This window comes from Excalfactoria chinensis, chromosome 13, assembly GCF_039878825.1.
Source record: "Excalfactoria chinensis isolate bCotChi1 chromosome 13, bCotChi1.hap2, whole genome shotgun sequence".
Lineage (NCBI taxonomy): Eukaryota > Metazoa > Chordata > Aves > Galliformes > Phasianidae > Excalfactoria > Excalfactoria chinensis.
The window spans coordinates 1,522,744-1,533,876 of NC_092837.1; the positions used below are offsets into that span (position 1 = coordinate 1,522,744).

Consider the following 11,133-nt stretch of genomic DNA (forward strand, 5'->3'; position numbering starts at 1 on the left):
TTTGTTACTTATATACATTAATTGTATATATTTTAGGCACCCCAAAACAATTCTGCTTCACTCAACTTGACCCAGGCAAGCCAAAAGGTGGAACAGCCCTTAAAGTGCTCCAGTATTCTGCTTACGTAAGGCAGCAGGTAGACACCACGACTCCAATCTCACTGTCATCCAAAGGTATTTCAAAGCAGCCCAGCACCTCGCAGCCTTGGCTGGGGAAGGTGGGAGAAGAAAGCATTCCCAGCCTTTACAGAATGTCTCCATTGCCCCAACTTCTTTGGCCATCTACCCAGAAGGCAGATGATCAGAAACATACGACTCGCTGTAAGGTATTGCGCAATGCGTGGCATTTTATGGTGCTGGGAAATCAGGCTGTCTGTGAGAGTCCAGCACCTACAGCCAAGCAAACAGAGCTCAGCTGGTTGCTGCATGAGAGCAGCTCTGCGGGAGGGCTCTACCAGCACTGGGTTGAGCAGCCCTGGTCCAGTACTTGAGATCTGAGACCGATGCATGCAGCAGCACTGCCCAGCAGGATGGTGGGCCCTGGGCTGTTCCAAGGGCCAGCAGCACTGTGCTACACTCAGGGATCTTCTGGGTGCTGCCTGCCTGTGTTCATACTGTGTACTTACTGGGAAGGAGTGCAGCTCTGCACATGTGTATCGCTGGAAGCCAACAGTGGGCACGGAAATATAAACACAGGAACATCACTTATCATTTTCATTTCTTTTATTTCCTTTTCTATTGACATTCCTGCCACCCATCCCTGTGGTTCCTATTCCTCCACATCCTCCAAGTCCCTTTCTGGGAACTACTGGCACAGTACACACAAGGATGCAGCACGGATCCTCCATGCAGCTCTCAGCAGGGCAGTGCCATCACGCTGCTTTGGGGCCCTGTGGTCCTTGTGGTGCTGTGCACGTCGGATAGAGTGACTGATCCTCCCAGCACATTCCCTGAGTGCAGCTGAGCACTGGCCAATTCCCATTGCACTAAAAATAGCCCCATTCTGACCCTTATTTTTTTCCACTTCCTTTCCTCCTTTACGCGTGCTGAACTGGGATGGCGGATCTATGGGTGTGCATTTTGGGCTCGTCGTGCCTTCGCTGTTAGATCACAGGTCCTGTGCTGCAGTGCTGCAGCTCACCTGCACTCTCATGGGGTCAGGGGTGAAAACATAGGACGGGGGGTGGGGAGGGGAGGGGGAGGAGGTCAAACACTGAGTGTTTGTGGGTTGAGCTCCTTTTGTCATCCGGGACAACTCTCTGTGGGGCCGAGAACCGTGCCTGCGGAGCCGCAGGGCGTGCAGAGCCCATCGTTATCCCATCGCTGTCAGTCCCATCGCTGTCCGTCCCATCGTTATCCCATCGCTGACAGTCCCATCGCTGACAGTCCCATCGCTGTCTGTCCCATCGCTGTCCGTCCCATCGATGTCTGTCCCATCGCTGTCTGTCCCATCGCTGTCCGTCCCATCGCTGTCCGTCCCATCGTTATCCCATCGCTGACAGTCTCATCGCTGTCTGTCCCATCGCTGTCCGTCCCATCGCTGACAGTCCCATCGCTGTCTGTCCCATCGCTGACAGTCCCATCGCTGTCTGTCCCATCGCTGACAGTCCCATCGCAGTCCGTCCCATCGCCGTGCCGCTGCCGTGCCGTGCCGGGCGGGGGCGGTGCTCCCCCCGCTCCGCTGGTGCTACAACAGCCTGATTTCCCCGAAATGATGCCGGAAGCAACGGCCAATCAGCGGCCCGACCGTCCCCCAGCGGCTGCGCTGATTGGTGGAGCCGCTGCTGAGCCCGGGCGGCGGGGAATCCCGGCCGCCGCGTTATACCCGAGGGCGCGACCCGCGGGCGGCAGAGGTGGGTCGGCAGCCGTCGGGAACGGACGCTCGGCTCGGCTCGGCTCGGCTCGGCTCGGCTCGTTGCAGCTTACACAGCACAGGATCTCACGGCAAGGTGGGTCCCGGCGCTCATCGCCCCCTGCTTTGGCTGCATGCGTCCACACGGGACACGGCTCGGCTCGGTCCTGTCCGGCTCGGTCCTGTCCGGCTCGGTCCTGTCCGGCTCGGTCCTGTCCGGCTCGGTCCGGTCCGGCTCGGTCCGGTCCGGCTCGGTCCGGTCCGGCTCGGTCCGGTCCGGCTCGGCTCTGCTCGCCAAGCAAGGGTACCGCCATCCTGAATTATGCTGAGGCACTTTTGGGTTGTCTCAGGTGCCACTGCGCCCTTCATGGGCGCACCGGGCATCCTCCGGGGGCTGCGGCCCCGCGCCCGCAGCGCGGACGGGACGGGATGGGACGGGACATTCCCCACGCCGTAAGGGGACGGCGACGTCTGGGCGCCGCTACGGCTTTGGGGCTCAACCGGAGCCAGCGCTGGACTCCGGGGTTGCACCCTGAATGGCCGCACACGGCCCGGCCCGGCCCGGCTCGGCGCCGTCTGCTCTCTCCACCGGCTCCGAGAACTTTGCGGGCCGCTGTCTCGTTGCTTGGGAAAGCCGCAGCCCCATTGTTCGGGAGCGGCTGTCCGCGGGCAGCGCAAACAGGAAGCTCAGAGCGGAGCAGAGCGAAGCGGAGGTGGGGAGGGACGGCCGCCGAGCTCCACTACGGGGCGGGGGGGGGGGGGAGTTGGGGAGGGCAGGGGGAGGTACGGCGGACACACCGCTCCTCTCGGTGCAGGGAGCGAACTTAGAGCGGCCGTGCAGAGAGGTGCCCTGTGGCCGCACAGAGGGGTGGCACGGGGGTCCCCGCTGTCCGCTTTTCTGCCTCCCCCCGCCCTCCTCAGCAGGACCCCGTCACGGAGCAGGACCCAGAGCAGAAATTGCTTTGGTATGGAGCAAAAGGCTCCAAACGCGGCTCTGGTCACTGGGAGAGCTGGGAGAGCTGGGAGAGGGGAGGCACTGCGAGGTGGTTGGGGTAGGAGAGGTGAGGTTTCATCTGACCCCGTGTATCCCCCGCAGGAAACATGCCTGTCTCAAGGATGCGCATGAGACCCTGGTTGGAAATGCAGATTAATTCCAATCAAATACCGGGGCTGATCTGGATCAACAAGGTGAGCCATCTTTTTTACTGTTATCTCTGCATCATTATTATTATTACTGTATCATTAACCACGCTTGTTCTTAGTTGGCATTAAACGTAAGTCAAGATCATAAAGGAAAGAAAAAAATGGAGAAGCATTTATATATATATAAATTTATTTTTAAAAGAGAACTTCATTTTCAGGAAAGATGGCTCTGGTTGGTACAGAATGCAGTATTTCAGTGTTTTTCTAGGCAACAGTAGAGGGTAATGATAAAGTAAATGCAGTTTGAACTTGACTGAGAACCAGGAAAACTCATCTCTTGGTGCTTACTGTAGCCAGGCCACCTTCTGTCCCAGCCCAGCAGCTACTCCTACACCTCCTCCCATAGGACAGAAATCTTTAAGCTCTGACCTAAAATAAACTCTCAGTTCATCTCAGGTTGGTGTTGGGAAGCATATCCCTGTTGCTGTCCCACAGGAGTGGGATCACCAGGCTTACTGAGTCAGATTTCTGTCTCTGAAGCTTCCAATTTATCCCAAGGCGTCATTTAAGCTAGGATATGGTTTTGGTGGGATTCATGCAATATCCTACTGGTAACCCTTCAAGGGATTCTGTATCCAAGTGTACATGGGAAATGTCTTGCAGTTACACTAGCAGATGAGGTATGATGTGTTGCAGTGCTTCTGGGCTTGAGCTGAGGCTGTTGCTCATTGCTGTTGTACCACTGCATGTAGCATTCCCAAACTCAACAGGTGGAACAGCAGTTCAGAAATGAAGATGTGAGGAGGGGGTTTCAAAGTTTCTGTGCTGCTGCTGAGGGAATTGTTTGATTAAAGCCATCATTACAAACTGGCGTGTGATGCTTTTTTGTTAATTCAAATTTCTGTTGGTTTCATTTCAGGATAAAATGATATTTCAGATCCCATGGAAACACGCAGCTAAGCATGGCTGGGACATGGAGAAGGACGCCTGCCTCTTCCGAAGCTGGGCCATCCATACAGGTGTGTGCTGGCTTCAGTCCCTCCAGTCATGTGAATATCACCAGTGTCACCATTTTTGTCTTGGCTTTACACCTCAGGTGTTACATGTCAGAGGAAACGGAGAAAGAACTTTTGTGGGGTGAAGAACTATCAGTGCAATGAAATCACACAACACTGATCCCATCTCTTCTTAACAGGAAGATATAAAGTAGGTGAGAAGGACCCTGACCCAAAAACCTGGAAGGCAAACTTCCGCTGTGCCATGAATTCACTGCCCGACATTGAAGAAGTGAAGGATAAAAGCATCAACAAAGGCTCCAGCGCTGTCCGAGTGTACAGGATGCTCCCCCCCTTGACAAAGGACCAGAAGAAGGGTAAGCCCTCAGCTTAAGCATTGCTTAAATTTCCCACTCTGCTTAGGCAGCGTCCCACAGACCTGCAGGCAGCACTGGGACTGCTGGGCTCGTTGCCATTGGTGGTGGTTTAGACAAGCAGCCCGTTCTGTCCCAAATGAAGGTGCTCAGGGGGTGCCCTGGGGTGAGCCTGGCAGCAGTGGTGGAGCTGCTCAGCAGCCCTGCAGCCGTGCTCACCTTTGTCTTATTTCTATTTAACAGAAAGGAAGTCAAAGTCTTCAAGGGAAGCAAGAAACAAGAGCAAGAGAAAGGTATGCATCTGCAGAGGCAGCTGAAGGAGCTGGAGGTTTTTTTGGTGGTTTTCAAGCTTAATTTCTTTCGTATGGGAACTTGTGAGTTCTTAGACAACCTATCATGCTTTGTTCTTATTTTTGTAGCTGTATGAGGATATGAGGACGGAGGAGTCAGCAGAACGACTAACCAGCACTCCTCTGCCTGATGACCACAGCAGCTACACCGCTCACGACTACACGGGGCAGGAAGTGGAGGTGGAGAACACGTCCATCACCTTAGGTGAGAGCTTCAGCTCCGAGCAGAGAGAAAAGTGCTGCTGGTGCTAAAGCCACAGAGGTGTCACCAAGAGACAGAGCTGCCTGAGGGCTGTGCAGGGGAAGAGGAGGAGGAGGAAGAGGTGGGGGGGGTTCTGTGGTGGGACCTGCTCTGAGCATCCTTCCCCATGCATCCCCCAGACCTCTCGTCCTGTGAGGTGAGCGGCTCCCTGAACGACTGGAGGATGCCGATGGAAATTGCCATGGCTGACAGCACCAACGACATCTACCAGCTCCAGGTGTCCCCTCTGGGGTCGTCCTCAGAAGGTTGGTGTTGCTTCCTTCCCACCTCACTTTCTCAGTGCTCTCCTGGTGCCGGAGGCAAGGGTGCCACAGTGCTAAGAGAAGCTGGAGTTGGTCTGTAGGAAAAGCAGCTTCTATCAAATGGATTTGGGTTTCTAGAGCTACCTCACAGCCAGGGTAGAGAAGAGCTGGGGTGGGCTATTAGAGTTTGGGCTGTGGAGCTGCTTCTGGACCTCAAGCAGCGAGCACCTCCTCGGTAGCACATGTGGGGGCACAGTGGGGTCCTGGCCCCACCACCTGCAGAGAAGAGCTCCCATGTGAGCAAGGGCTGGGGTGGGAAACCTCAACGTGCTTCTGGTGTGAGGCAGGGATGTGAAGCACTGGTGTGGAAGCAAAAGGATGGTGGCTGCCTTGTGAGGAAAACTGACATCTGGATCTTTTTCTTTTTTCTGTGATTACAAAACAATTGTGGATGAAGATGAGGATGAAATGAAGTCAAACATCATAAAGGTAAAAACAGCCCTTCTTTTCAATTGAAATTGCCCAAAGTTGCTGTTTGAACCAAGGAAGGAAGAGCAGTGGCTTCCTAACCCATAGATAACCCTATGTGAGCTGAACACGTACTTCCTGTAATCCAAAACCCTTATGAGGAAGCCTGAAAAAAATGAAATATATAAAAAAAAAAGTGATTCTGCAAGCACGAACTTGAGATGCCGTACATAGAAGTCAGTGAAAGCCGTTGAGTTCTGCTAGAAGCAAAGTTTGCTGTATCGGAGCCCATGAGGCCTTCGAGTTCTCGAGAAAGACTTACTTATTTTGCCCTCTGCCTCGTGTTTGGCTTTTAATCTCTGTTTCCAGACATGGGGCACTCATCCCACTGATAAGGAGATGGGGTTCCTTGATAGAAGGTGCTCCCACCCTCCTTGCTTTGCATTAACTTCCATTAAATAAGGAGTAAAGTGTGTTTTATATCACTATCATTATTTAAGCAAAACCCTTTTTCTTTTGCTGTTTCCCCCCCCCCCCATGAGCTCTTAAAGGTAGATGAGGATTTACTTAGTGTGTGAGGACCCATATTTCCCCTACCCCTGTCACTCTCAGACTTTTTACCATCTTCTTCCTGCCTTACAGATGCTTGAACCCACCCAGGACTGGCACACAACCAGCGTCGAGGGGAAGGGCTTCTTCACCAACGAGCCGGGCACGCAGAACATGTGCAGCGCATTTGGCTACAAGGAGCAGGATGGAGAGATGGACAAGTCTTCGGGTACAAAGCCTTACTGCCATTATGGTCCGGGTGGGAGGCACAGGAGAGGGCTTTCATTAGAGACACTTCTTGAACTGGGAGGGAGAAATAGGAATCTCGTGACACGGGAAACTGTGAATTCCTCTAATTAACCTGTTGGGAGTCCATAAGGAATTTGTTGAGATAAAAAAGAGCCTCCAGTAGAAGTACAATATAGATCTGTGCTTCAGTTTTCCTAGCGACATAACAATATTTTCTACTAGTGATAGCTTAAATTGGAGAGCTTAATTAGGGAGTGTGGAGTATTGCAGCAAAATGCAAATCAAAGGTATTTGCTCACCTCTGGGGGTGGTTTCCTTTGCTGATACATTGCCATCCATTGGTTCTCATGCTCTCACTGCCCCGAGTTCTGTGCTCATTTCTGTGTCCCTCTGTGCAGGGGAGTTGGATTTCCACATTCTGGACCAGAAGAGCAGCCTGGACTTCTCCTGGCTGGACACCGTCAGACCCATGCATGCCATCTCCTGCAGCCTGTAAACCATTGGCTTCCCAGCCTGTGAACTGCATTTCTGTAGAGACTCTTAGAGACCTGAAGGGAATGGCAGAAGTTGCTTGTTACTGACTGGAAGAGGAAAGAAGCCGTCTTATTCCGTTTTACTTTTAGGCCTAAAAAAAGCAAGAAAATCTCCATGAGAAGCAGAGGAGCCCATCTCACACACAGGGCACGAATGCTGTGCTCTTGAGGTGATGCTCATGCTGCAGGCCAGGAGGTCCTGCATCCCCAGCACCCAGCACTTTATTCATGGGGTGCTTAGGAGAAAGTGTGATGGGTCTCTGTTGGTTGCTGCTCACTTGTGCAACACTGCTGACGTGATGGGTTTAATGACAGTCATTACACTTAGTCAGAGAAACTGCACTAATTGGCCCTCTCTCTTCTTCGATTTGCTCCAGCACATAGTTCAAGTTCAGATTAGATCTTTTCAACTCATGTAAATAGTTCTGACCAATAAAATGTGAAAATTCAGTTTAGGCTTTGCTTCCATTTAGCACGCTTACCCAGATCCACTCATAGGCTGTTATCTGCTCGTAGGCACACCATGTCCATTCCCAGTGAACAGTCAAAGAGCTGCTGCATGATATAATTTTGCACTGACCAGGGCAGAACTTCTATTTATGCATTGCCTTTCAGAGCTCTGTTCTAGAACTCCTCCTGCCTGGAAATCCTGCACTTCTACACCCAGTGAGCTGCAGCCACCCTGGGCAAGGACACATAGAAGCAGGATGGAGGAGGTTCTAGTCCATGCATAACTCATAGAAAAGAAATCACTAAGATGCCATAGACTTATTTTCTTGTACATTTTATTTTTGTATATAAAGTGTTGTATATTTGTTGTAATAAAAGTGTTTTATATACGACATGTTTACTTTTCCTCATTGGAGAGCTCAGAGAGAATGCATTCCAGACTCCCTGAAAACACCCAAACAGATGTGCTGGGCATAGACAGCAAGGGGGGTTATTCACATGAGTCATGGAAACCCAGGGAATCTAAGAGCACATGTTTCTCTCCTCATCCCAGTGCACTGAAAGGAGGAGCCCTGCATGGCCCAGGTGCACACATGGGGTCGGTGTGCCCCTGCTGTCATCAGATACATGAGCCAGGAGCATCTGCCAGCTGGCAGCTCCCTTGCTATGGAAGCTTAAGCTGAGTTAGTACTGTCCAGAATGAAAGCACAGACAGTCTGGAAGGAAAAGGAAAAGAGAGCTTACTTTTTCACTGTGTATTTTGTCATTTGCTAGACTTTCAGGCTTGAAAGTTATGACATGTCAGAGCATTGCCTAGGCTGGCTGATGCAATGTGTACCCAGCTGCTAGCATGGGAATCTGCTGCTGCACAGAAAGCCCTGCAGTGAGCAGTGCTGCCCTGCTCTATCTGAGCCTCCCTGATACCAGAAGGAAACAGGAACTGGAGAACTGCTTGGGATGCACAGGGCTTCACTGCCTTTGGGCCAAGGTAGGACAGGCCACTGGAAATGACAAAGTACCACAAACATCCCTATCCATCACCCTATCTACAGAGCAGCATGCATCCCTTACTGTTGGGGTCACCCAGCATGAAAATGGGCTGCTCTTGCTGCCTTTAACGTAAGCTCTATTGGCTACAGCTCCCACTGAAGCTCTCTACCAACAGCCTTCAGCACACAGCCCGACTCACACCCGAAGGGAAGAAAGCACCAAAAAAACCATCTGGACAACTGGCAGGTGCCCAAGGGAAGCAGTGGGGGTTGGGCTTTATTCCCAGGCAGCTCACCAGGCCTGGGAAGTGCACAGCGAGCAGCTCCCTGCTTCAGTCTGTTTAGATCTTGTTTCAGAGCTGTGCAACAATAACCTTTGGGGATAACTTTGAGCACGAGGGAGGGAAGGCAGACCGAGGGGAATACCAGGCGCCAGGAGAGGAAGACCCAACCCAGACTGCTGGAACAAGGCACACATTTCCGACTGCCTTTGTCACAGGCTCTGCTGCTCCAAGGATCCCACACAGACAGCAATACGTGGGGCTCACAGGGGAATCTGGAGCCATAGGAAGCTGGTGGTGGCAGTTCTCAGAGCCAGCACCTATGGACTGAGATGTCACCCCTGCAATCCTTGAATCGCTCAGATTGGAAGAGACCTCTCAGATCCCCAAGCCCAACCCCCGCCCAGCCCACCATGACCACATCCCTCAGTGACACATCTGCATGTTCTGCAGCACCAGCAAGGATGGTAACTCCCCACTCCCTGGGCAGCTGTGCCAGGGCTGACCACCCTCTCTAAGGAGCAATTGCTATCAGTGTCCAACCTGACTCTCCCCTGGCACAACACAGGGCTGTCATCTTGCACCCTGTCAGGCTCTGTGCCTCATCTCCCTGTGCCATGCAGCACAGTGGTTGTTCTGGGTCGGAGCCCCTTTTCTCACACCCAGAGAGCAAAACCATTCTGTGCTCATCAACACAACCAGAGGAAATGGGGTTTGCTTAGGAGCAACTGCAACGCTGTTACGCTCTGGGGAGGGAGAAGGGAAACTTTCTGTGATGCAAACAGCGCCCAAAATAACACGTGGATTCATTTGCCCATTGATGTGTTACGGGTTTTTCACAGCGATGCTCTGACAAGAGAACAGCATCCAACACAGACAAGAGAACAGCACCCAACACAGCACAGATTAGAGGGCCCACCAAGATCTTAGGCCAGAGGGAGCACAGCCATTCCCCCCAGCCCAGAGCCATTCATACTAGTGCTCCTTATCAGACCATGGAGGTGCCTGCCAGCAGTTGTTTTGCCAACCAAGTGCTTCTGACTGAGCGAAGCCCCGTGATGAAGTGGACTTTATCAGTGCAGGCATTTGGGTGACAAGCTGCCAAGTTTAAAGTTGTTTGTTTGTTTTGGTTGTTGCTTGTGATGCTTTAGGCCCATTGGGATAGGAAGAACACAGAGGAGTGCCCAGAGCAGGAGTGTGGTGGGGTGCAGAAGCTGGGCTGCTGCCACTTGGGGCAGTGGGCTGTGCAGAAAGGACTCCAGATGCAAGCTAAGGAGCAGCATAGGCTGCCCATACCTGGAGGAACACGATCTTGTGAAGGTAATCCTGCACAGAGCATTCTATTGAAATCATTTTAAATCCTTGACATTGGATTATTTTCAACTTGTCTGTCCTAAATGAGCTTTTCAGATGCTTGGTAAGCTTCAGCTGGTGCTCCTGGGTCTGGTTTACACCTTCAGCATGCACTCAGCAATGTTCAGCTGGGAATGCATTCACACAACCAGCACAGGTTGGTGCAGGAACCCAACAAAGCAGCACAGCACAGTGCTCCTTCCACAGCTCACAAGGCACACAGCTCAGTCCTGTGCTCTGAACCTGGAGTGACCATGAGAAAGAAATATGGCTTGTGCCACTGTTTGGCAAATAAGCAGAGATCACCTCTCCATGGTGGGAAAAAAAGCAGAGCCATGGCACAGCTGGCACTCATTTGGGAGATGAGCAGAGCTGGCACTTGCTGGCTGCTGTTGTTTGCACCGCACCCAAGCCAGCTCTGTTGGCAGCTAACATGCAAATGTAAAGCTGATTTTGAAACAAGGGCAAAACTCATCTTAATTTTAGAGCATTAAGGACCAAACATACTGTCACAGAGACAGTCCCACAGCAGCAGCTCCCACAGGTTTACTGCCACACTATCCTGCTTCCAGAGCACAGGATACCTCTGCTGCTGCCAACTGACCTTCAGTGCTGCAGGAGCAATAATTCCATGCACTTGTTCATTGCAGCATCCCCTCCCCCCCCCCCCCCCCCCCATCAGAGAAAACCCTTCACCTACAAATAAAGCATTGCTGCTTTTCATGGACCTGTGCCCAAATGCATCATTAAAATGCCCTTCCACCATTAATGCGTTTTGCTCAGCACCATTCTGAGCACTCAGCTCCCCATCAGCAGCACCCTCAGAGTGATGCAGAGCCGTGCTGTGCCCAGAAACCTTCTGCTCTCAGTGCCCACAGCAGAGACACCACAGTGAGCTTTGCCCCTCAGGCAGTACAGCCTGCAATTACTGCCCCAGCTTTGTTTGCCATGCAGATCGGCTCTGATAATTAGGCACATTTCCAGTCAACCACGTGGTTTATGATATCACACCTATAAAGGGCAGCCATACTTCAGACCAAAGG

General features: G+C 52.1%; 1 protein-coding gene across 1 annotated transcript; it reads left to right on the forward strand.

The window, feature by feature from the left end:
* The first annotated feature begins 1,829 nt into the window (after positions 1-1,829).
* IRF1 (interferon regulatory factor 1) lies at positions 1,830-7,858 on the forward strand. The gene is made up of 10 exons (XM_072348304.1): positions 1,830-1,949; positions 2,949-3,040; positions 3,915-4,014; positions 4,191-4,367; positions 4,608-4,657; positions 4,784-4,919; positions 5,096-5,221; positions 5,676-5,707; positions 6,329-6,464; positions 6,883-7,858. The coding sequence occupies exons 2-10, from the start codon at positions 2,954-2,956 to the stop codon at positions 6,978-6,980; spliced, it is 942 nt and encodes a 313-aa protein (XP_072204405.1). The 5' UTR covers positions 1,830-1,949; positions 2,949-2,953; the 3' UTR covers positions 6,981-7,858.
* Positions 7,859-11,133: the final 3,275 nt, after the last annotated feature.